Source organism: Coregonus clupeaformis, chromosome 25 (genome assembly GCF_020615455.1).
Source record: "Coregonus clupeaformis isolate EN_2021a chromosome 25, ASM2061545v1, whole genome shotgun sequence".
In the NCBI taxonomy this organism is placed as follows: Eukaryota; Metazoa; Chordata; class Actinopteri; order Salmoniformes; family Salmonidae; genus Coregonus; species Coregonus clupeaformis.
In genome coordinates, this window is record NC_059216.1 from 9,867,815 (window position 1) to 9,893,813 (window position 25,999).

The following is a 25,999-nucleotide window of genomic DNA, read 5'->3' on the forward strand; positions in this document are numbered from 1 at the left end:
CCTCAGCCTTTAAGACCCGGTCAAACTTTCCACTCATCGTCAGATCATAGTCAAGACAACCATATATTTGGAACCTGACTCCTGCCTCCGCTTCACTCCTGCCACCACCATCCTGCTCTCCACTATCGGGCCTCTCCTTTGGACTCACCACGGACACTAGGACATTACGGTACCACACCTGCCCTGACCTGGATCTGTACCCTCCCTGTAACCTGGACTTGCTCTTCCCCATTTATTGGAAACCTGGACTATTGAACATTATAATAAACCTGTTAAAACTTCTCTGGCTTGGTGTACTTGTCTGCATTTGGGTTCTATCCAGTTAAATCATAACAACCTGAAGTCTATCATGGTGACATTATACCAAGCACTATCAGTAGCTGTTTATGATCCATTTCATACCATGGTGATGTTGCTGTAATCTGTTCCTTTTATTCCGTCATGACTGTGTCTCATGGACTTCAGTGGATGTCTACAAAGAAAACATAAGCGTTGAAGAAACATTTAACATGTGAGAAGATAAAGTGCTTTTAGAGGTTGTGTTTGAGTTGTACAACAGTGAATGTGTGTTAAGAGGTCTGACCTGTGTTTGTGTTGTACAACAGTGAATGTGTGTTAAGAGGTCTGACCTGTGTTTGTGTTGTACAACAGTGAATGTGTGTTAAGAGGTCTGACCTGTGTTTGTGTTGTACAACAGTGAATGTGTGTTAAGAGGTCTGACCTGTGTTTGTGTTGTACAACAGTGAATGTGTGTTAAGAGGTCTGACCTGTGTTTGTGTTGTACAACAGTGAATGTGTGTTAAGAGGTCTGACCTGTGTTTGTGTTGTACAACAGTGAATGTGTGTTAAGAGGTCTGACCTGTGTTTGAGTTTGAGGGACTCGTGCTCTTCGTGCACTCCGTTCATGTCAATGACAGGGCTGGTCTTGAAGAAGGAGTGGAACTCCACGGGCATGCTCAGACGACAGTACACCATGTCACCATTACTGTTCTGGGTCCCAAATGTCCTGTGGCTCACCTTCAGACAGGGGGGGCTGTCGATGGTGCCATCTATTCTGGTCACCTGGCATAGATACATTTTTTTGCCAGTTAATTTATTCATTCTGAACCACACAGTGAAATAGTATATTATCTTCACCTTCTGTGAACCTCTACATATCATGTATATTACAATATTGATTTTGTGATTGATTTTGACATTCTAAAGGATATTATTTGTCTGTCTTACCATTATGTGGTTGTGGTTCTTTGGCACATTGAAAAAGGTGGGGAGGCGCTTGCTGAACCACATGGTGACCTCACGGTTCATGTTGACGGAAAAGGGTTCAAAGCCCTCCTGGAGACCACACATGGTGTAGTACTTAAAGGTACTGGCATCCTTCCCCAGGTTCATACGACCCACCTGGGACAGGCCCAGACTACACACTGGGATAAAACCTAGGAGACAGAGACAGAGAGAGTGAGAGAGAGAGGGGGGAAAGAGAGAGGGAGGGAGCGGGGGAGAGAGAGAGAGATAGAGAGAGAGAGAGAGAGAGAGAGAGAGAGAGAGAGAGAGAGAGAGAGAGAGAGAGAGAGAGAGAGAGAGAGAGAGAGAGAGAGGGAGGGAGAGGGAGAGAGGGGAGAGAGAGAGAGAGAGAGAGAGAGAGAGAGAGAGAGAGAGAGAGAGAGAGAGAGAGAGAGAGAGAGAGAGAGAGCTGTCACAAACACACAGCGGGGGGAAGGTAAAAGCTATCCAAGCCAATTTAGAAATGTCACATTATATGAAGGTCATTTCATAATGGGGAGGCACTTATTTTGTACTAATTTTCTCAGCATGGTGGTTTTAGGTTAACTTGTCAGCATGTCTGTCAGTGGCACAGAGACATAAGAGAGGGAGAAGAGCTTAGAGAGGTCCATGACACACACTCTTCATCCTCTGTCTCACACACTTCTGGCTGTTTTACATACTCACCGCCTTCAGTCTCACACACTCACCGTCCTCAGTCTCACCCACTTACCGTCCTCCGTCTCGAAGTCGGCGAAGCAGAGCTCGGAGCCCTTGTTGGTGATGAGGATCTCTCCGTTGAGGGTGAAGATCATAGACTTGTCCTCCATGTTGATCATGCAGCCCACCACATCCCCCGCGTGCCAACACCGCCCAAAGAAACGGCTGCCCATGTTCAGACGGTGACCCTGAAGACAAAAACATGCACGCACGCACACACACACACACACACACACACACACACACACACACAGTCAGTCTAACCTTTGCAATCTTATTCAATCTTAAATGATACGATTTAGGACCTACAAAAATCTATTCTCCAGCGTATGCTATCATCAGCTAACATTAACTCAAAGTTACACTTTCACTTTATGAGTACATGATGTTCGATGAGGAAGAAGGGAGGCCTCACCTTGTATCCATCGAAGACGAAGGCCAGTTCATCAGTACCCAGCTCTACATCAGGCTTACATCCAGGTCTGGCCCAGCCCACACGCATGTCTCCTCCCGTAACCGCTTCAAACTCAAAGTACCACTTCCCTGTCAGCACCGCATACGTCCTCTCCACGCGGAAGAAGCGTATTTTGTCGATGCTCAGTCTCTCCACCACGTGGCCTGCTGGGTGGGAGGACAGCCACAGTATCAACACAGGAAGTTTTCTACTGTTCTATACAACCTAACCATGGATGTCAGCATGGGTTTGTGTGGTAATGATAACTTACCGCCCTCCTGGTCTGGAGGTTCGATGTTGTATCCGTATCCAATCAGAGTGCGGATGGCCTCACGTAGGCTGTCCCTGTTGGACTTCTTAGTGCGCTCGTCTAATAAAGTATATGGCACCAGGCGAGGGTTCCGCTTACTCTTCACATCCTGCATTGAGCAAAGACAGGCACAGTCAGATTCACACGCACGTACATGCAAACACACACACACTCACTCACACCTCTCCAGGGACCCGCTCTAGCCGGATGTTTGTTACGACTGGGCTGCCAATCCCTAAGGGTCATTGAGTGTTTGATGTTATTACTATGACTCTATTATACTCTATACCTTTCAGCGTCATTCCTAACTCTGCAGGACGTGGTGGAGGTAGTGTCCCAGTTAGCATTTTTTGTGGCTTGCATAGAGAGGGTCATTGTTTTGTCCGTTGTTATAAAACCTTTAGTGTGCTACTGTACGAGCTGGGTTAGTATGGACAAAACCTGCAGTGACTTAACACAGATGTCTGTGTGTTTTACCTGCTGAATGCCGTAGGTCCAACCTTGTTTGATCCTGTCCTTGGCCCAGACGTTGTGGGCGTTCTCTGCCAGTTTATCCACCAGGAGCTCCTGACCTGGGGTCAGTTTCACGTCAGATAGCTCCAGCGGTGTGGGCTTGTAACCATTCGACATCATGTAGCTTCAATCAAAACAGGACATTATCAAGATTAACCACTGGACAAAACACACACACTCACACACACACACACACACACACACACACACACACACACACACACACACACACACACACACACACACACACACACACACACACACACACACACACACACACACACACACACACACACACGCACACACACACACACACACACACACACACGTCTCCATGTTTCATTCTTCTTTCTATCCTATACAGAACACGTCTACATCTCTAGAAGTTGGTATATAATGTATTGGGTTATTGATGTTGTCCATTCTCTGTCCATTCCATCATCTGTTACTGTACACTTACTTTTTGGGGAGTTTGATCTTCTTCAGGTCCTCTTCAGCGTTGGCGTTGACCTGGACAACATGGCAGCCTAATGCCAGCAGGGTCCTGTGAAGAGACACACATATTAACACTCCCAAACCTGTGGATTAGATCTGTCTCCACAGGATCAGCTCTCTGAGTACGTGACAGTTTAAGAGACTCACATTGCCTGCACACTCAACTAAATACTATAATCAGCAGGCATAATGTTATGATACTAGGTCTGGAGGGTTTCTGCCCTATTTCTACATCACACAGAGTGGCAATAGAACCAATGTGAGCACATAAAGAGAGTAATGAATTGTTCAATCACGCATGTCCTTATCCATTATGAAACCATAGATATCCCCTTAAAGAAGTATTAAGGAAGAGTTATTCACCAGGTACTACTGTCAGTAAGATCTCATTGCTTTGTCATTGTAACAGGACAAATGAGAGATGGTGGTGTGATTGCAGAATGGCAAGGCTGCTCTTTCGGGGCCCACGCTGTCTGTCTCTGTTGTGTCAATGTCACTGTAGATGAACGTTTATCAAATCAGTCTTTACCGCCCTCTCTAATCACACACACACACATCACTCACACACACTTCTCTGTCTTTTGAAACTTTTGTTTATGTTTTTCAACGTCTGTGTGTGGGCTGTCAGTGGATCAATAGCAGATGTCCTATGGTGACAGGTGGGTGATGTCAGGAACACTGGGGTGTTTCAGGTGCTGAGAGCCCAGCAGGAGAGAGCCTTCAGTCTACTTCCTGACTGAGCCCCTGGTTCACCCACGCCTTCTGTCATATCTCTCTCCTTGTCTTCCTCTTTTTCTCAGTGGGACTAATATAGTGTTACTTATAATGCAGGACATACTTCAAGGTTTCAGTTGACATCTGCAGGTTGTAATTCTTTTCCGTTTCAGGCAGTTTGGAAAAATCCACGAGGCAGGGGTGATGGCGCTTATTGTCCTCCCTTATCTGAGAAACACATAGAAATCATGGTTGACATATGAATATTTCACTTACTGAATATGTGTTGAAGAAGAGGGGCAGAAATAAATAAAAAACGTATTAAAAAACACAACTGGACCTTATTTGATTCACCTTATTAATTGTGAATCAACATAGGAGTCGGTAAGTTGTCTCCTTAATTACAGAGAGCTACTGGTGTACTGGAGTGATAACATGATCTAGTCTAGTGGACATGTTATGAATGTAGAGGATGAGCATGTTTTCTTGGGAGATAGAGAGGTGTGAGTCTGCATTACCAAGTGAGATATGTCATTATATTCTTGACTGCTGTGTTTGGCTGCTCTCTGCAGCCCAGGCAGTATTAGATCCATGTTGACCAAGAAAACATGTACACATATATGGCTATTTGTGTGCTAAATGAACACCAGACAGCTCTTTTGTGAATAGTACAAGAACTCTCCTGCTGGAATGCTTTTATCGAACAGAGTTTCCTACAACCTATTACAGTCAATTCAAAGAGGGCTGTGCTTGAGGACAAATAAGTACATGCCATTCTTAATAGCCTCCATATGAGTCACATCTCTTTTGAGACCATTTTTATACTATCAATGGCCAATGCTGATACAACTATTATAACTATGCTATACCAAATACTGGACTCAGATTATGAAGTGTGTCAGGTAGCTAATTTAAAACCCTGCTTCTCTACCCCATAGCAACCACAGCCACTACAACTCTCACCTCTTTATTAAGCACTGGAGCTGTGCTCTATGGAGAGTGGAATACAATACCAGTGCTGTCCAGGTATGTGTTCTGTTCAGCCTGGCTTCAGCACACTGCTGTCTCCCTGGTGAAGCTAGCTCTATAGCCGGCCAGGACAATGTCACCTGGCCAGAGCTAATGAGGTCTCGTTAAAATCACATATAAAAGCCGACCTGCTATGTCTGGGGTGTAGAAATATGTTTTAATGAATGAGAGAGAACTTGACCCCGGCGTAATAGATGTCCTCACCCCAAATAAAAGGCTCTATTAAGATGTTGGAACTGAAGGAATGGCTGGCTGTCCTGTGGGTGGAGAAATCACACCGTCACAGTGGAGTTTAAAAGCGGGATAGGGTGGATGAAGGGACTGGAGGAATGAGAGAATCATTCAGTAAGAATGAGAGAACAGGGGGAGGGGGTCTACTCTACACACCTCCATCACATTTGTAATATAGACATATGAGCTGTTTTGCATATTGTTTCTGATATTGATTTTCTGCATCTTTAAGGGCAGTAGGGCACAACAGGGCTGTGTTCAGAAAGTTTTTACGTTCTGGAACGTTCAATTAAACAGAAACGGTGCTGTACTGAACGACCAGTTGAAAAAAGGGGAGGGGTTGGATTGTGGGTTGGGGAAAGCTGTCAGCATGGCCACTGCCCTTTAAATACGTCACTCATCGCAACAAGCCAGACCTCTCCACATCCACCAAACGGGAACAATCATACCTCAAAGTCTGCTAAAGAACGTACAAAAACGTTTGGAGAAACGTGTTGCTCAGTACAAACCGTCCCACAACGTAGCAAACGTTCCAGCGAACTGAACGCACCTCAGGTCACTTTGGCAATCATCTACTAACATGAAACCAAGAAACACTCACCCAATCGTTATATCAGTAGGACTTGATGAATTAGCATCCAGTTAGATAATCTGGAATTAAACTATCAAGAGAGAAATAAAAAGGCCCCTCATAAGTTCTATTCCATCAGTAAAGTGTCCATTGAAATGGCCAAAAATGTCCTGCAGTGCCCTTGGCTAAAACAATTGCATTGTAACTCATTAAAGGGATAGTTCGGGATTTTGGCAATGAGGTCCTTTATCTACTTCCCAATAGTAGTTTAGCACAAAGACTGGAAGTTCTAGCTGTGCTGTCTTTGTGCTAAGCTAGTTAGCATTGGCTCGCGAAATGACCTCTAATTTCCTTCATATTGGACCCAGAGACATAAAAATGTTATCCACGAGTTCATCTGACTCTCCGGAAATAAATAAAGGGCCTTGTTGCCAAAATCACGAACTATCCCTTTAAGAACACAAAAAATATGATTCTGTCGCCTACAAACAAACTAAAATGGAGTCTCTAGAATGAATGGTATGAGGTGCACAATGGGAGAAAGACGGGAGTATTCTTCACTTACCCTCTGTTTGGTTTGTACCGCAAATTATAAAAGAGAAAGCAAAATGGTGTACAAGCTTGTTTTGTTGCTTTAATGATAGTAGAACTTGTACGATTGATTAGTTTAGGGTTAATGCATTTCACATTGATCAATTACAGTATATTGATAATTGTTTAACACAAACAAAAATTTGCAAGCTGATATGTCCTGTATTTCCTAATACAATTTTCTTTATGTTTATATTGGCTGAAATTATCAGCTGAGTAATGACCCATTTAGTGGTAATGTATCTTGTCTTTCCTATGTATGTCAATGACATGGACTGCCCAAAAGGGTTTGCCAGTGCTCTGTGAATCTATTATCTCCATTAGTGTTAAGGAGGTATCCTACCTTCCCATAAGACCAGCCCAGTTCTATCTTGTTCATGCCCCACAGCTCGTGGATATTCTCAGCCAGTCTGTCCCGGACCTTCTCCAGGTATGGCGGCATGACGATCTGAGAGACAGAGAACACAAAGAATCTGTGTCGTAGATAAACAGCATCTGTTTGTAGACAGTACAGCAGGCCTATGTCATCAATCATACATTTGTGGATATTTGGAAACACTTCCTCTGTAGGTATGATTGTACAACACCCTTACAAACATGCAGTATAATCGCTGTAACTGTGTTTCAGATGAGCCGTGTTGCAGTTAATGTGAGGCGTTCTGAGCTGAATGCCATACCCCTGTTACCTGGCTGGTCTCCACAGGGGTGGGTATGAAGGAGGCCTGGGACATGAACTGTGTGGTCCCCAGCAGGTCTCGGACCCCCTCCATGTCCCTCTTGTACTCCTTCACTGGCTCCACCTTCATCTTCTCCTTAGGGAGCAGGGCCTCGTAACACGGAGCGTAGCCTGACGGAGGCAGGAACTTGAAGTCGCCATGACGACCGCCCAACAGGAAACGCACCCTAGAGAGAGAGGGGGACTTAGTCAATCAGTGTGTTCAGTATGTGCTTGAGCTTGAGAGTGATAAAGGCGGTTGATGGGTTGATTTTGGTGGAGGGGTTAGAGGAGGGGATTAGAGCAGAGCATAGAGCCACTGAGGCCCAGCCCCAGCCCAGCTCTAACCGAGCCCCAGCCCAGCCCAGCTCTAACCGAGCCCCAGCCCAGCCCAGCTCTAACCGAGCCCCAGCCCAGCCCAGCTCTAACCGAGCCCCAGCCCAGCCCAGCTCTAACCGAGCCCCAGGCCCAGCTCTAACCGAGCCCCAGCCCAGCTCTAACTGAACCCCAGGCCCAGCTCTAACCGAGCCCCAGCCCAGCTCTAACCGAGCCCCAGCCCAGCTCTAACCGAGCCCCAGGCCCAGCTCTAACCGAGCCCCTGCCCAGCCCAGCTCTAACCGAGCCCCAGGCCCAGCTCTAACCGAGCCCCAGCCCAGCCCAGCTCTAACCGAGCCCCAGGCCCAGCTCTAACCGAGCCCCAGCCCAGCTCTAACCGAGCCCCAGCCCAGCTCTAACCGAGCCCCAGGCCCAGCCCAGCTCTAACCGAGCCCCAGCCCAGCTCTAACCGAGCCCCAGCTGAGCCCAGCAGAGCAGAGAGTGACTATGACTTATCCCACTCTGAGAATGATGCAGCATTTCAGCCCACTACTCAGCAGCCCTCCTGGGCGCTGTCTGAAATAGCTGAAGTAGTAGTGATGATGACGCATTCACTCCAAGTCCATTCTGAGTGCAGTGCAACAATCAATTATTAACAAGTGTCGCTGCACAGTGACTGGCTGTGCCATGGCATAGCATGGCCAGCTGTTCAGAGCACAGGAAGTGTTCAAGCCCCACATGGTTCGTTATTTACATTATCTGATGTGGCCTGCATCTCGTGACATCATACACACAGACAAAATGCAGAATAACGCTGACAGAATTTCTATAAATATGAGGTTATGTTAATTTTGTTTAATGCTTCCACAAATTTGATTGTGGTAATTGAGATACAGTGTAGCTTGCAGCCCTGGGTGGAATTTGATGTAAACTGAAATGTCTGGAACTGTCAAGCGTCACATCTCGGCGCAGAGTAAGGTCCAGAATAGTAAAATGCCATTTTGCTGCAAAAACGGAGTCGGTCATGAAATCCTGGAAAGCTTGCTGGGGCCTGAAATGTCATTTAGCAGACATGTCAATCACATCATCTGAAGTTGCCATGGCAACACAAGTGGGTAAGATGGCCTCTACCTGTATCTGAGCCCTTAAGGATTAATACAGTATGTAGAGGAAATGATGGAGGGATGGATTAGATGGATTTTCATGCAGACTAGAGGGAGGAGAGGAAGCAATTTGAGGAGAGTGCTCTGTAGGTGTGTATACATGTTCATTCATGTTAATGAAACAGGTGTGTGTTTAAGACAAACACATACTTGACGCCAGCAGAGAAGCTGACAACAGGGAAGAAGAGTCCATCGATGTTGAAGTTCTCGAACATGCCCTGTACGGGCTGTCCATTGATCCTGAAGGAGATGCTGGGAGCTCCCAGGTCCAGACAACAGCTCACCACATCCTCAGAGGTCAGGATGTGTTGGTTAATAGAAGCCACTGCCCGGGAGATACGACCTGCAATAAACCACAGTGTCAGCACTGAAATATGACCTACAAGACACACACACATGAACACACACTCTTTGGGCAGAGCAGACCGATTTACCCTGTAGGACACACACACTGTCTAGACACAATCTGGTCTGAGCCCTGGGTTACTTCTCATAATTTATGAATCAGGTGACTTAATGTGGAGCAGCTAGGTTAAGATGAAAGCAAACATCTACTGCGGATACCCACCTGACCAGAGATGAAGTCCGTCAAAGCCGTATGAGTAGAGGTCGTCCCCCACCCCGTTGCCCCCCCAGCCCTCCCCTCCACCAGGGTAAGGGGCGTAACCCTTGTTGGTGGCCCAGCCCACACGCAGGTGAGAGGGGTCGCTGGTCAAGAAGTGGTCCACCTGGTCAATCATCAGCTCGTAGTACCACTTCTTATACTGGGCCGAGCCCTCACTCACTCCCAGGAAGATGTTGGGCCTCATGCTGCCAAGTATCAGAGACTCGGATTAGGGTTTAATCACATAATTATGATCAATGTTGTTTTAGGCACCATGCACAATCCCATCAAACAAACACAGCAATGAGAAGAATATCCAGCACTATCTATCACTCCTACTTTACAAGCAGTAGCGCATTAATCGAATTATACCGGGCTGGGATTGGATGGCTTTTTACCTTTGGACGTCATTGACCAATCGGGTCTGGAGAAGCAGATCTCTTTTAGGGAGCAAGTGATCGCAGATGAGATTCTGATTGGCTCTTACAGCCACCCCGTTACACACACAGAGGGAGCAAAGCACATCCAGAATCTGCAGGTTGAGGAGAGAGAGGGAGAGAGGGAGAGAGGGGGGGTGAATACAGCAACTCCCTAATCAATGAGTACAGAATGCAGCTCATCTAACCCATTCAACCCCTGAGAGGGAGCACCAAGGAGAGCGAGGGAATAAGTCATCCGTAGTCCTTTTTCATATTGCTAATAGAGGGAGAACCTTTTTATGCAGCTATTAATGCAGCCAGCCATAATTACTGAGAGATGCTAATCAGGGTGAAACCACATCCAGTAATATCCTTTTGATGCATGTGGGCCCATCCTGGCTTTACAAAGCAGAGGAATTAAATGGGCAAGGAACGACAGCCAAGAGCGCCAGGCCAAGACCTGTGCTTTATTATCCGCCGCTTCATGAGGGGCTACAGCCAAATGATACATCCACTGGGATTGATGACAAAGGAGATGACAGCCCGCTGGAGAGCCGGTTGACGTTTATTGTCATGAATCTTGCCTTGGAGGCAGAACTGAGTGATTTCCACTAGATGGGCCAGGTGCAAAGTCAAAATTGGCTATGTTGTAAAAAATATTTTTGGTCTTCATTTAAAGGTGCACTATGCAAAAATCGCTCCGCCATTTTCTGGTTGCTAACATTCTAATAGTTCGCCTAATTTCAGTTTATGTGAAAAAACAAGCAAGTATAGTGTAGTGTAGAGAATCATTGTACCATCTAAACTGCTGTGAAATATCTTTTCCATAACCAAAAATATTATATTTTCAGCTATTTGAAGCTGGTGTACAAAACCGAAAGTAAAACACGCAAAAATGAAACGTAAGAACGGGAAGCATAGAAATAGCAAAGACCAGATCTACCGCTTCTTAGACTTGCTTTCACTGAGAATGACAGATCTATAACACACATTTCTATGTGAATTTGGTCGGGTCGCCAAAAAAGTTTGCAGATTTAAGGTTAGAGTTAGGCATTAGGTTTAACAGTATGGTTAAGGTTAGGGTTAGGATTAGGTTTAAAATCTGATTTTATAACTTTGTGGCTGTGTCCACTCTTCAGAGCTGCCTGCATGGCAAGATTCATGACAATAAATGCCAACCTACCACTGGAGATCTAATTGCAATGTAAACATATTGATACACAATGTCTATACACATAACAGCCAAATGCCCAGCCCCAACAAGAACTCATCAACTCTCTGCAGCCCTGTCAGCACCAGATGTACTAATAAAATGCAGGCTCATGAGTGAATTACTGTGCTTTATAAGTAACTGTGGTCAAGCTGTTGTGATGGACAAACGGTATCAAAATAAAAAACAATGTAGCTGCATCCATTTGATCATGGTGATATTTGATACAGCTCCTCCTTCTGTTTCAGCTCACCTTGTGGTTGCGTCCATGTTTGTAGAGCAGGGAGATGATGGACTTGATGTGTCCTCTCTGGATGATATTTAAAGCCTCCGGGCTCTCAGTTAGAATGCAGTGGAGAACCTCCAGTATGCCTGCCGTGGCCACAGAGAACAAGGGAACAAGACACAAAAGGACGTTCCTCAAAAGCATGCTTCTGAGCACAAGAAGAGGGTATGACGATACGTAGCCAATGATTACTAAACCAATCCAGGACTCTAAACACCAGGTCTGGGGTTTACAACAGTGTAATCCAACTACACATCACCTTTTTAACTGCCTACAGTCAGCATGCAGCCCGCAGAATGGTAGGACAAGGACACACAGAGCTTTAAACATGTCATCATCATGGTACCTGAGGAGGACTCCAGTCTCTCCAGCTTGCTGACCAGCCAGTCAAGGTTGTTGGAGAACTGGGTGCAGTTGTTCCTGTTGCCTCGGATCAGCGCCGCTACAGGACACATGGACAAGAAGGTAACAGGTCAAGGGGAGGAGACAAATTCCAGACACGTTACATACCCAGTTGGCTAGTTTGAAGAGGACAATGCAAATTGCTGATCTTTGACCTACAGTACAGAAAACATAGCAACTATAGAAAAACACTACCGAACCTTACTGTACATCTTTCACAACACATAATGAAACCCATGTCAATGGAAGGAGACACGTTAGATAGTTATGAAGATGTCTTTGACCTACAGCCAACAACACTGCCAAAATGTACATCTTACACAACAACAACTCACCCAAAATGCACACCTTAAACCACACTCCATGCCAAGGAAAGACACTGCCCTTCTTCTAATCCTCATGCATATTAATTAAGCAGCAGAGTACAGAGGGAGGGCATGACATTGGGGGCACAGGAGAGTCGTCCCAGCCAAAAATGACAGGGTCACCCAGCGCAGACAAACAGAGGAGAGGAGGCCTAGCGCCAAAATCCATTTAGCTGGAGCAGGTGCATGGAGGAGGGAATATGAGATGGGGACGTGGTCTGCACACTAATGCTCCCCATGAGGAGAACGCACCATGTAAACACGCTGTGAAGGACACACTCAGAGGGGAACAGAAGGGCTTAGACAATGACACAGACACTAGAACTGGGAAGCTTCTGAGACAAAGAAATGCTTCTGCTACTGAGAGGGAATAGCTGTAATGTCCAACTGCCATGTATGTTTGGACTGGTCTGTGATTCTGGCAATTTGAGGGCTTAAGTAAGGACATGGATTGCAGAGCGACCAAACAACAACCAAATACAATGGTGACGTGTTAGAATAGAATGGATGGCTTGGTTCCTTATGGGTTAGAAAGCCAAATGGTGAGCATGGTACAGTCCAGGCTGACTAGGAGTGTGTGTTGGACATTCTGTGTGCTGTGGGAGATGTACATGTTGGGTAGAAACCCTGGAAGCACTTCACACAGACCTGAAATTTGCACGCTATCCTTATCCACTCCCAGCCCCAGCACCGAACTTCAGCCCCTGTGTGTGTGTGTGTGTGTGTGTGTGTGTGTGTGCGTGTGCATGTGCGTGTGCGTGCTAGAGTGCATGTGTACTGAGGCATCCTTACAGACAGCAGACAGCAGTGTAAGGTAGGGAAACACCACCCCAGGGTGCCTAGAGGACCATAAACAGCTCTGTAAATACCAGCTCAGCTACCCCAAATAATCCTAGCACAGCACTGAGACGAAGGACTGTGGTGGGTAAGAGCAGCGCTGGGATGGCCAGGGCTTTAGTGGCAGGCTACAATGACTCCGGTACCTGTGACTGATTACTGTGTGTGGGTGTGTGTGTGTGTGTGTGTGTGTGTGTGTGTGTGTGTGTGTGTGTGTGTGTGTGTGTGTGTGTGTGTGTGTGTGTGTGTGTGTGTGTGTGTGTGTGTGTGTGTGTGTGTGTGTGTGTGTGTGTGTGTGTGTGTGTGTGTGTGTGTGCGTGCGTGTGTGTGTGTGTGTGTTGCTTTCACCATTGTAATCTATCCCCAAACAGTAGTAAAAGGTGAGACTGAGTCTCAATCACCTGTGTATGTAGATCATAGAGTTATAATCAACATTGTGTGTGTGTGTGTGTGTGTGTGTGTGTGTGTGTGTGTGTGTGTGTGTGTGTGTGTGTGTGTGTGTGTGTGTGTGTGTGTGTGTGTGTGTGTGTGTGCGTGTGCGTGTGCGTGTGTGTGTGTAACAAACAAACAAGGGCAGACAGGTTGTCTTGTCTTGGCCTATTGTTGTGTTGTCCCATCTTCTTTACTGTGACTCTTTATGTGATTGTTACAGTATTGGTGTGATGACTTGTGTATAAGACTGTCCTCGTTGGAGGACAATGAACTCCTCTATTGTCTCTCTCACCCAGCAGCTCATAGAGCAGGTTGAGGATTTCCTTCCAGGAAGCCCCAGCCTCTGCCCCGGCACACTCCCCAAAGTGGGCTGCACTGTTGTACACGTTGAGACGGTCGATGCAGCAGGACACCAGAGTCAGCATGCCCTGAAACACAGTCACACCCATCATCACTCTGACATCATCATCACATGTCAGCTCCTAGGGTGCTTCCAAAATGGTGCCATATTCCCTATATAGTGCACTACTTTTGGCCACAGCCCTTGTCTCCCACTTCAAACTGCTATGCGTGTTTCATGCCTTGGTGATTAATCTTAGATGGTAATAATACTGATAAGATATGCTAAGAGATATGAAGGCCCAGTGAGGAAGGAAATTGCAAGTGATTTATGTCAGCTGTCAACAATGAAAAATGTACTTTATAACCAGAATGTATGGGAGAGTGGGGTGGAAAAGGGCAGTTTGGGGATATAGATGAGTTATAGCAGCATTCCAAGAGCAGGATCCATGGTAATACCAGTTATGTAAACATAACATAAACACAGCATACAGCTAATTTACATTAATTAATGTTATCAATTTATTGCTTGAGGACATAGTGAACCACCGTGGGAAATCAAATCCATAGCAGCGGCTTTTGTTTGAGTTAGGAAGAGTAGTTGACGTTGAGTATTTGACATTGCACAAGGGAAGGCAGCTGACATGTTATAATTGATGAGAGAAATGTTGGGCCGAGAGCCTTATCAAAAGGCTCCACTGCATTGTCGTCACCACAGAAAAACTCAGAACAAAACTGCTGACAGTTAAAAAGCAATGCTCTGAAATACAATGCGGCATTGAAATACTGTACAAAAAATACTTTAAAAACAGTGTGTATTGAGAATATTGTGTCTACGCCCGGCTCCTGCAATAACCACTTACTAAAATTACCTTAATCACAATTGAAATCCCTGACTTTTGACTTTTATTGTCCTCTGCTGCCAAACAACCGTCACGCAGGATCGTGATGCAGCACTTCCTGTGTGGATGAACTCACTTCCTGTTTGAAGAGGTTCTGTCGGTTCTTGAGCGAGCGCAGCATGATCTGCTTCTCCTCGTGCTCCAGCTCAGCGTAAGGCAGCTGGAAGTAGGTGATGAGGTCGTAGAGGGTCTGGAGGACCTCCTCGATGGGCAGGGCTACTGACGCACGGTTCTTACCCCCAAGACAGTCTAGGTCTCTGGAACAGGAGAAGAGATTGTCTTCATCAGATTACTATTTGAAAGTACTACTTTTTCCAGCATCAAAACAACGGAATATTATGACAGCAGCTCATTTACATCACCATATCATTATATAATCATAAGGTTTCATGATGATGCCATTAGATTTCATAACAACACCAGTATTAGAATATGACTCAAGGAGTGACTGCCATAGTGAACATAATTTGTGCCTTGAGGTTCATCCATGCTGAAATGTTATTTCTGTGTGAGCTAAAAATAGCACCTACTCTGTCACACAGAGTGGGAGGGGTGTGTGGAGAGGTACAGCTCACAGGAGGCGATCTGGGTCTCGACAGTGGTGAAAGCCAGTCAGCCACGTGTGACCGACTGACGTCACCAAGGGGGTTTGGGTTTGAGTCACAGTCACAGGCCAGTTTAATAGTTATTCTCTCCATTGCACTCTCTTTCATTCCATTGCGTGGCCTCATGGCTTGAGATGTTTATTGTCCTGTTTCACCATGGACTGGGTCATTGAGCGAGGCAGGCAGCATGCTGTCTGGGGGCTGTTCTATCCATAGAGCACACTACTCACAGGCCATAAGCTCAACTTATTACACTACAGACAATGAGGAGTTATATTTCGGTTGTGTGGTTTAGTGGTGGTGTAGTGGTGTAGCGGTGATAGTGGTGCTACCTGATGAAGTGGCTGAAGAGGCGGGTGGTGTTACGGATTATGCGAGCAGCGCGGGACTCTTCGTGCTGACACCGCTGCAAGGTCAGACCATCATCCATATGACCCTCAGAGTGGAGGAAAGCCTGGAAGAGAGAGAGAGAGAGAGAGAGAGAGAGAGAGAGAGAGCGAGAGAGAGAGAGAGAGAGAGAGAGAGAGAGAGAGAGAGAGAGAGAGAGAGAGAGAGAGAGAGAGAGAGAGAGAGAGAGAGAGAGAGAGAGAGAGAGAGAGAGGGAGAGAGAGAGAGAGAGAGGGAGAAAGAGAGAGAGAGGGAGGGAGGGAGGGGGTAGGAGAGGGAGAGAGAGAGAGAGAGAGAGAGAGAGAGAGAGAGAGAGAGAGAGAGAGAGAGAGAGAGAGAGAGAGAGAGAGAGAGATAGGGAGAGAGCGTGACAGAGAGAGAGAGAGAGAGAGAGAGAGAGAGAGAGAGAGAGAGAGAGAGAGAGAGAGAGAGAGAGAGAGAGGAAGTAAAGACAAGGGCAAAAAGAGCGAGAAGGGGAGGAAGGAAAGAGGGAGGGCGAGACGAGACGAGAAGGAGCAATTTCCAGACATTAGCGGAGATGAGCATGGCTAGGCTGTAACGCAGGTGCTGCTGACACTACAGGCTATTAGGCTTGTTTCTGTGGAGTCCAGGGACTGTCACATACACTCCTCTCACATCTCATTCATTACAGTCACAGGGTTTTATTTAGTCACAGGAAAAGCACTATCAGTGCAATACACTTATCTCAAACCTATCAGCTAGAAAATCAGCAAGAGAATTCTCATCTGCTCTAGGACTTTTCTAATTATATTTATTGCATGTGCTACTTTCTGGTCAATTGGTTTTTCAATGGGATTATTTTTATTACTGCTAGTGGAATAGTCACACCATAACAGTTCTCACTTGAAAGTCAGTTAATTCATCTGACTAGAAATTTTAAAAAAGTCCTGGCTGTATCATAAACATTTGACAAATAAAGCAGTGCATTGGTGTCTCACCCGTCTCTTGAGAGGGCCCAGGCGAGATGATTTTACATCAGGCGCCTGGTAGGATAGCCAGAGTCCCGTGGCCGCATGCATGACGAAGCAGATTGAGTCCCCATACTTAATGTCTGCCGTCCCCATGCCCTCCATGTCCCGCTTTGGACTCGACTCCAGCTTTTCCTGGAGGGAAGGAAGAATCCAAAACAAGATCAAGATGTCACACAAACCTTTATGAAACTCTCCAAGCCAGGCTTCAAAACGTTATACAGTTTTATTCAAATCACACATTGTATTATGCTAAGCAGTAGGTGTTGAGGGACCTTGATCTAAGAAAAGCCATTTAAAAGATGATGACAGACCTGGATCAGCCTGGTCAAGGACTGAAGGAGCACTGACCGCTTTCTATAATACAACTTCTAATTACACATGCTATGATGGCTAGGCTAATAGAGAGACAGAGAGGGAGGAAGGGATAGTAAGAGGGCATACAGTGTTTATAGCCTATATCAATGAGCAACAGTGACAACAGAGGATGCACACAGGCAAGCCCTCATGAATCACTCTGCATTTGTTTCCCCATTAAGAACAGACACAATGGAAACATATGAAATGTATAGTGTATTAAACCTATGATAAACTGCCTCAGTAAAATTGTGGGTTCCACCATGCTATTGATCCACAGTGAAGAGGTCACTAATTGCTTCCATTCACTAGCACCACTACCAAGAATAGACTTAAATACCCTAGTCCAGATTGGTATGGCGCCGCAAGTCCATACATTTATAGAGAGCAACTTCAGCCAAATTAACCTTTATGGCATGGCTTTAATGTGCGTAATAACTCATGCATTTTCCATTGTCCTTGAAAGAAATTCACATTTTCCAGTTCAAGGAGAGTGGGCGCAATTCATTTGAAAGTATTTAGAATTGTTCCTAGCACTGTAATATCCTTTCAGTAGCTCTCTGTAAGTGAGTGTGTGGTTGAGTCCTTGACTGTGATGGAAAGGCAAAGTCTGAGAAGTGTGTGTGTGTTTCTGTGTGTGTGTGTGTGTGTGTGTGTGTGTGTGTGTGTGTGTGTGTGTGTGTGTGTGTGTGTGTGTGTGTGTGTGTGTGTATGTGTGTGTGCGTATGTGTATGTGTATGTGTGTGTGTGTGTGTGTGTGTGTGTGTGTGTGTGTGTGTGTGTGTGTATGTGTGTGTGCGCGCTCTGACCTTGGAGGCTCTAAAGCAGAAGGAGGTGGAGGATGTGTCAGACTTCTCCCGATCCTGCAGCACCACCCCCCTCTCCTCTGTCAGGGCCAGGTAGTGCCCCGTGGTGAGGTGGCGGAGACGGAAGGGCTGGCCCCAGCGAATGTGACTCCCGCTCCAGCTGTCCACAGGCACACACACACACACACACACACACACACACACACACACACACACACACACACACACACACACACACACACACACAATTGTATCAAGAACAAAAATTACTAATTAGGCACCTAATACCCATTCGTATGACTAGACATTGCCCAGTTTCTCAGATTAAAACAAAATAGCAGATGAAACATGGATGACACATTCCAGATCTGAAAGTGCAGGGCATATCTGAGAGGAAAGCCACAGATATTGAATCTTTGAAAGACTACAAATAGTTGGGGTCAAAAAGTCTAAATGACTCAAAGCATCTTGAAACATCAAAGTGAGTCAGAGCAGAGGGAGGGAGGGAGGGAGAGAGAGAGGGAGGGAGGAAGAGAGAGAAGGAAAGAGATAGAGAGAGAGGGAGGGAGGAAGAGAGAGAAGGAAAGAGATAGAGAGAGAGGGAGGGAGGAAGAGAGAGAAGGAAAGATAGAGAGAACAGAGGGAGAGAGGGAGGGAGAGAGAGAACACCTAGAGAGAGAAGATGGAGAGGATAAAAAGAGCTGAACTCACCTGATTCTCAGAGGCTCCAGCCTCCACAGAGACCTGGCCTTGGCTCCTGCATTCCCCGTCTCATAGTTCACTATCCTGGGGACAAGAGAGGAGCATGAGGTTGACAGGTCTGGATCTCTGCAATGTTTTATTAAAACTGCCACAGGCTCATAATGGTCTCAAAGTCATGTTTAATGACTTTAGCAGGATACCATCTCTAACTGCTTTATTCCCTCCAGTCATAGTGATATCAGCTCAGAGGAGGTAATACTCAGACTGGGACCTCAGATGAACCTTATTATTTACCCTCCCGGCAACAGAGCACATCTTTCATCAAGGCAACCCACATAACCAACAGAGACTGAGAGCAACACTGTCTATCACTGATATGGGTGACTAGCTACAAAGATAAAAGGGATCTTTCATGGCCCTTGGTGACAGTTTGGACTATGTTTGATGGACCTCCTGAAATGTAGCGTCTTTAAAAAATGCTTCCTCTATTCAATTTCAAGGACAGGACTAAAGGCAAAGCCAAAACTGACAACCAATATATAATCCTCAGCGAATTATTGCCACACACACACCGTCCTAAAAATAGACTGGGAGGAAGATGAAGGGTCCTCTCACACGTCTTCGGTGCCTGGCTATGTTAACGTTGCTGTGGGCTTCTGCTACTGTTGCCTCGACCCACTTCAGGCCTTGTGTGCCATATCCGTCTGCTACCTTGCTGGCAGTCAGTGCTAGTGCTGTGCGACTGTAGATAGCAGGTCGGCCATTTTTCCTGCTCCTGAGACCCAGTGTCATACTGAGTAGTGACACCAACCTGTTGGACCCACAGGGAATTCAAAACAAACTCAGCCAGAGTTAGCCTGGTCAGCCAAGCTTGATCTTAGGCCACTTTCACAAAAGACTAAGGCAAAAACAAATTCCACTGAACACGCCGATTGGCAGGTGTGTTTTTCTGTTGCTCATTAGAAAAATTTGATTTCAGTCTTGGAGGTGCGCTTCCTGACCAATTCCGCGTTTGGTTAATAATGATGTTTGTCACCAATGAGACACTGTAGACGCGGAAGCCTATTTCACTTCCTCAAAATCCCCAGAAAGAATGTAAGATAACTCAAGAAATCTTTCATTAATTTTGATGTTTTAGTTGCGCAATTTTACATCTAACTAAGGTATTTGGTGCAGTATTTCTCAAGTAAAAAAATTTGCGACGTGTTGTCTTATGTAAACAGTCGAAGCTGCTGAGCAGTGTCTGTCGCACTGTCTATGCTATTGGATAGAGAGCAATCACCACAGCTGCTCACCCCATGTTAGTTGGCAAATGAACATCGTCAAATCAAAACCCAACCTTAATTTACTCGTTGTGCCAAACTCCATTTTAGATGAGACTGACTTTATGACCAAAATTATCCTATTTACACTTTGTAGTACATTTTGACACTAGAATAACTGTTTGACTCATATCGATGCCACATAGGCTGTTTTCAAAGGGATTTATTGCTTTTTAAAGGCAGTCGCTCTTTAACTCCTCAAGACTCATTCCTTTTAGTCTTACAGCTGTTTCCCAGTTGTGTGTCTTACCTCTGTTGCTCATCACTCTGGTCGGAACCTGGGATGGTCAGAACTTCATCATGACCGTGGAACAGACGCAACACATGGCCACCCAGCAGATAACCTATTGGAGTATGGATTAACAGCACCTTTAATTGATACCCATACATTTCAAACAACATTATAAGCCAGTTTAGCAGTGAAGCTAAACTAACAGTTGGACATACCCTCCTCCACGTTGCTGCCTGAGCAGGTGGGGTGGACGTTCCACAGAGTCTGCATGAAGGACGCGTCCACCTGGATGTTGCCATTGGAGATGGACAGGTGCTGGTGGAGACAGAGGAACATTATGTTACACACACCATCAATAATTACAGTACGGGACATAAACTACCGTTGGCCTATACTGCAGGGCCCATGTCAAATACAAAGTTTGATTCAAGGCATTGAGCCAGGCTACAACTCAGAGATTTGTCCATGCATGCATGGGAGGGTGTGATAGAGAGGCTGCTATTGCTGCAGCAGATTTAGATTCATTCATCAACTTGGAGAGAGGCTGGCACTGGAGAAACAACAGCACTGTGAACTCGGGACGGACAGTTTCTAGAGGGCTGTGAGTGTGTGTGTGTGTGTGTGTGTGTGTGTGTGTGTGTGTGTGTGTGTGTGTGTGTGTGTGTGTGTGTGTGTGTGTGTGTGTGTGTGTGTGTGTGTGTGCGTGCGTGCGTTCAGGCGTGCATGCGGGTGTGCGTGCATGTGACATTTCTGCAGCAGAGGGTCACAGGGTAACTCTACAGCCCTGCCACCTCCCTCCCTGGTCCTGAAGGTGCTGTAGGCCTGGTTAGAGGGAGCGTCTCGCTGGTGACAACAGCACAGAGAGGAGCTGTGGCAGTAACAGTCACATGAAAGTGGGCCTCTGGCCCAGCGAGGGCTGCCGTATCCCTGCTGAATTCCCATAAACATGAGCTTCTCTGGGCTGGCTATTGTTACATTCTCCCTGCATCATGCTGGAGATGTTTTCCAGAATCAGCATGCCAAGGCCCTGAGGCCCACACAGTGGGAATAACAGAGGGATCTGGGAGATGGTCATAGATGGGCCTGAGGAAGAACAGGGTTTGACAGGCTGCACAGTGTAGGGAAGGTGGCATAGGGGACATAGTAAGATAGGGTACAGTAGGTGTTCAGTTTGACAGTGTTGCTCTCTCCCTCCCTGCTCTCCATGTGTAGCCTTCCCCTGCTCTTTCTTAGCTTCCTGTCCCCTATCTCTCCTCTTCTTTACTGGACAGAGGGAGCTGATTGGGAGGGAGACACCTTCAGTCCGAGATCTACAATTCATGGCTCATCCTACTGGATTGAATGGCATGATGGTTCTGTGTAATGGGGCTGGAAACATTAAATAGCCTATAATATAAATTATAGACTGAGGGTGTACTCACAAGGTATCGTTCTGATGACACGCTGACGAGGATGAGGTCATCACCGATGCGCACCTTCTCACCCTCTGACCTCTGTTTGGAGGCAGGATGGATGGTCCACCAACAGGCCTCACCTGCAGGAGCACAGTGAGACACTGGTGGGGGACACCTGCCTGCATAATGTTGATTATAACTCTATGATCTACATACACAGGTGATTGAGACTCAGTCTCACCTTTCACTACTGTTTGGGGATAGATTACAATGGTGAAAGCAACACACACACACGCACGCACACACACACGAGCACAGCACAGACACAAATTAGATTTGACACACAAATGTATTCACACAAACACTAATATATGCCCACTCACACTCATCAACATGCAAGCACCATAGCAACCAGCCTTCCAATAAGTGGAGGACCATCCTTTACATCTCTATGAGACAAATGAGCTGAGGCTCGACATCGTGACAAAGAGCACATCTAAGATATTTATTTCAGTCTGCTTGGAATGTTTTCAGAGATCTCCTACGGAATAAATGACGAGACACAAAATATCTGCAAAGGTGGTACATTTTCTATAATATCCGAACAGCAAATCTCTCTTTTCATGCAGTGCTTAGGCGAATCTGAAATTAACACTGGGGCAGGTGAAATCCCATGAGTCAGTCCCAATCAGAATCCCAGCTATGAGAGTGACTGTGTGATAGTGAGAGTAGAGACAGATAGAGCGGAAGGTTTTACCTGTTGAGTCCTCCTGCAGTCCCACATCAAAGGACAGCTTATCTGTCTGTGACCTTGATGTCTTTAAACAGGTCAGATACTGGAACGGATAGATCGACATCAAAACAACATAAAAGAGCTGATCAAAAGAGGCACACAACTCCGGTGTAACATTCAGAACTGGAACAAATGTCACTAGGACATGTGCAACAAATATTCAGATAAACTGTAGTATCTATGAAACAGTAACACATGGAGTAATGAGAAAACAATCAATTTTCCTTGGGTAATGGATGAGTGAGTGTGTGCGGTGTAGTCTCACCATAGCGCTGAAGGAGTGCCGCAGGAGGATAGCGTGTCCATACAGAAGTGTCCTGTGTCCACCCCCCTGGGCCGCCTGTGGAGACAGCACAACACCCATCACACACAAGATACACTGTCAGACAGGAAGTCCCCTATGGCCACTCTCTCTCACTCCTTTTCTCTCGCTCTCTCTCTCTCTCTCTCACACACACTCTCTCACTTTCTCTCTCTCTTTATCTGCATCTATCTGTATCATAGTGGGAGAACCAAGACCTTCTGGCGCATGATGATGACCTCACACAAGGCAGGGGCCACAGACTGACCCAGCCTGCCCCTGTCAGCCTGTCCTCTCCTCTTGGACGACTGTCCTGCTGTCCACAACACAACACTGAAGGCATGCATTCAGATGTGTCACTCAGGGGAGACGCCTGCTTCCTGTATCCATGGTGCAGAATACAGATCATCATCATCACACGACTACAGGTGAAGGGAATGGGAGGTGAGAGAGCGAGCGAGTGCGCTCTGCCTCTAATGAGTCGGTGACAGATACTTTTTGTTACAGTAAGAAGGCTCTGGTTTGTGACATTAGAGAGAGCTAGGAAGGAAAGACATAAACGGATTTCACTCTGGTTTCACTCTGGTTCCACAGTGGTTCGAGGAGATGCATAGGGGTAAGAGTGATGTGACTGCTTGCTAACCTGTCCCTTCGTTCTGCAGGCAACCATGTGTTACTCACCTTTCTTATGAGCCTCTATGGAGCAGTAAGATAAGAGAGAGTTACATTACTGAGAATGTGCTGTAAGTTAAAAAAATGTTTGTGAGTTGGTCTCTGTTTGTCCTATCCACAGTAAACTGTGTATAGTCCCTGTTGGTCATTCACAGATGGTGACGTGCTGTGCAAGATCTTATTTGTAACATACTTGATTTTGCATGCCAGTGTCTCTTAGTCCAAACAAACCGTGCAACCTCTATCTGTGCTGCTATTTGCTAAGACAATAGCCTCTAGTTCAATGCAGTTGCCATGGATTATACAGACTCCAGCAGTACCAGCACCATGCCAGGCTTTCTACTTCCTGAGAGAGAGTCTAATAGGCATCAGGCATATCCAGCTGCATTCACCCCAACACAACCTGAGAAAACTACAGCTCTTAACATTTCTTATCCTAACCTCACACCATCCAAAGCTCTGGCAGGCTCAGATTCCCCTGTTTCTAGTGTCCCTAGTGTTCCTAGTGTCCCTGGTGTCCATAGTGTCCCTACTGTCCCTACTATCCCTAGTGTCCCTACTGTCCTTAGTGTCCGTAGTGTCCCTGGCCCACTGGCCCAGAAGGGGAAAAGCTGATTTCTAGTGTCCCTAGTGTTCCTAGTGTCCCTGGTGTCCCTGGTGTCCCTAGTGCCCCTAGTGTCTGTAGTGTCCCTACTGTCCCTACTATCCCTAGTGTCCCTACTGTCCCTAGTGTCCGTAGTTTCCCTGGCCCACTGGCCCAGAAGGGGAAAGGCTGATCAAAGACGGGGGGAAAAACGAGTTCACCCCCCCCCCCCAGCTGTTGCCGGGATATGACATGCTGACATCAATTGAAGAAGCGTGACCTTTAGCAGCACGTCACCCCCCTGCGTTTACCCAGCAGCCACCAGGGGGACAGCGGCAGACTGGCACAGAGAGGTGGTACTGAAATACCACTACACACGTCGCCCCGCCAGAGGATATAACCCTCACCCTGCCTTACCCTGGGAACGTCAATCACTGACTCTGATTATTTGAACTTTGATCCAAATCACAAGTTTATTCAGTACTCTATTTGGATGAGTTAGAGCAACTTCACACCAAACTCAATTTGGGGTCACTAGCTGAAACGGTGCTAAATGGATGTTTGATAGCTGACAATGGTTTTTTGAGCACCGTTTACAAGATCTATGAGACTGCTACCCCTCAAACAAACACAATATTAGTCCAAAATACCCTTAATAAGACCCTATTCCACTTTGAAGTTGAGTCCAGTTGAGACCAGCTGAATATATTAATACGTTCTTCCTTCTGTGAGTTGATACCCTCATTGTAGCTCATCAGCTCAACGACAGACTTTTGATTCCTGAATCATGACATATTCAACTACCATTAGTGTTTCCTCCATTGACATTTCAGAGCAGGAATAGACGAATGGAGAGTGAAGGGTTATTGAAAAGAGATACATGTGAGAAGAGAGAATTTTCAGAGATGTAACATAGTGTTAAAACAAATCTTATCCAGACCAGATCTGAATCAGTCTCCACATCATTCCTTAGAGGGAGGAAAATAGTCCATCAAGGAGAAACAGTGATTACAGTATATGATTACAATCGGACATAAAGTCTGGTTAACCCATGGCCTTCCCTTTGGTTATGTTGAACTAGTCAACTAGGCAGGTCATGTTAAGTTACTACACAAGAGTAAATGCAAGAGGGGTGAGAGTGGCACCTAGAAAGCAGCTTAGCTACTGCAAACCAGTAGTTTCCCTTGAAAATGTCTCACTAAGTTTTAAAGGCACATTAAGCTCCCATGAAGGTCCAGTCTGCCTGTACTTTGCATGATCTCTTGCCAAATAGCTTTTCCAGTTCACACAGCTGTGACGGAACCAATGGGACTTGATTAGTTCATTCCCCTACATTGGGAGTCCAGTGTGGTTGCTAGGCTGCAGCTTTGACAAGTCCATTTATCTTTGAACTCAACTCAATTAGTATGAAGCTCCACCTATCAAATTATGGAAATTCTTACTATATCATTATAAGTTTGGCAAGGCAACAACGAGTTAGCTAAAGCAGAAACAGAAACCTGTCTAGGGGTTGCTTCACTTCACAAATATAATAAATAATTTTTAATCCTTCTAAATGTCAGTGTACTGACTTCTGGATTTATAATACATGTAATGTAGTGCACTATTGTATGTCTTAAGTTAGTTAGGTGCAGAATGTGTGAACAGGTAATCATTTGTTGGTAATATCCAGTGATTCTGGACTTCAAAAACATAACTCTAAATCCCCTAAGGAATGAATTATGACTGACATTGATCTGATGTTAATTCAGGAGAGGTGTAGAATGTTCTCTTTGGCCAGGAGAAATGTGAGCAGTAACTGTTGACCGAGACAGTTTGTATGAGAAGTCTATACTTAGTTCCATTTGTCTTTGTCTTGTTGCTAAGTGCTGTGACACAATCGACTCACTTGTTTAACCAAATAAATCCATAATGCCAGTCATTTTAGCAGCATACACATTCATGTTTGCATATAAAACACACTAGCATTCTGTGGG

General features: G+C 45.9%; 1 protein-coding gene across 2 annotated transcripts in view; it reads right to left on the reverse strand.

Annotated features, from left to right (window-relative positions):
* Positions 1 to 25,999, reverse strand: part of LOC121539250 (ryanodine receptor 3) — a 144,213-nt gene that overhangs the window by 60,424 nt on the left and 57,790 nt on the right. Inside the window, exons 4-30 of one of the 2 annotated variants that reach the window (XM_041847602.2) lie at positions 22,733 to 22,807; positions 22,432 to 22,510; positions 21,702 to 21,814; positions 20,496 to 20,595; positions 20,299 to 20,392; positions 18,736 to 18,810; positions 18,028 to 18,184; positions 16,832 to 16,996; positions 15,818 to 15,939; positions 14,957 to 15,137; positions 13,932 to 14,067; positions 11,950 to 12,045; positions 11,571 to 11,689; positions 10,087 to 10,220; positions 9,653 to 9,894; positions 9,235 to 9,427; positions 7,578 to 7,794; positions 7,235 to 7,339; positions 4,594 to 4,697; positions 3,721 to 3,804; positions 3,225 to 3,384; positions 2,709 to 2,856; positions 2,399 to 2,601; positions 1,997 to 2,171; positions 1,228 to 1,436; positions 860 to 1,062; positions 403 to 472 (exon numbers count right to left, since the gene is read on the reverse strand). In XM_041847602.2, coding sequence (XP_041703536.2) covers positions 403 to 472; positions 860 to 1,062; positions 1,228 to 1,436; positions 1,997 to 2,171; positions 2,399 to 2,601; positions 2,709 to 2,856; positions 3,225 to 3,384; positions 3,721 to 3,804; positions 4,594 to 4,697; positions 7,235 to 7,339; positions 7,578 to 7,794; positions 9,235 to 9,427; positions 9,653 to 9,894; positions 10,087 to 10,220; positions 11,571 to 11,689; positions 11,950 to 12,045; positions 13,932 to 14,067; positions 14,957 to 15,137; positions 15,818 to 15,939; positions 16,832 to 16,996; positions 18,028 to 18,184; positions 18,736 to 18,810; positions 20,299 to 20,392; positions 20,496 to 20,595; positions 21,702 to 21,814; positions 22,432 to 22,510; positions 22,733 to 22,807 — 3,759 coding nt within the window. Of the gene's footprint in view, positions 1 to 402; positions 473 to 859; positions 1,063 to 1,227; positions 1,437 to 1,996; positions 2,172 to 2,398; positions 2,602 to 2,708; positions 2,857 to 3,224; positions 3,385 to 3,720; positions 3,805 to 4,593; positions 4,762 to 7,234; positions 7,340 to 7,577; positions 7,795 to 9,234; positions 9,428 to 9,652; positions 9,895 to 10,086; positions 10,221 to 11,570; positions 11,690 to 11,949; positions 12,046 to 13,931; positions 14,068 to 14,956; positions 15,138 to 15,817; positions 15,940 to 16,831; positions 16,997 to 18,027; positions 18,185 to 18,735; positions 18,811 to 20,298; positions 20,393 to 20,495; positions 20,596 to 21,701; positions 21,815 to 22,431; positions 22,511 to 22,732; positions 22,808 to 25,999 lie in introns of those variants that run through there. The other variant, XM_041847601.2, reaches the window with a different exon arrangement.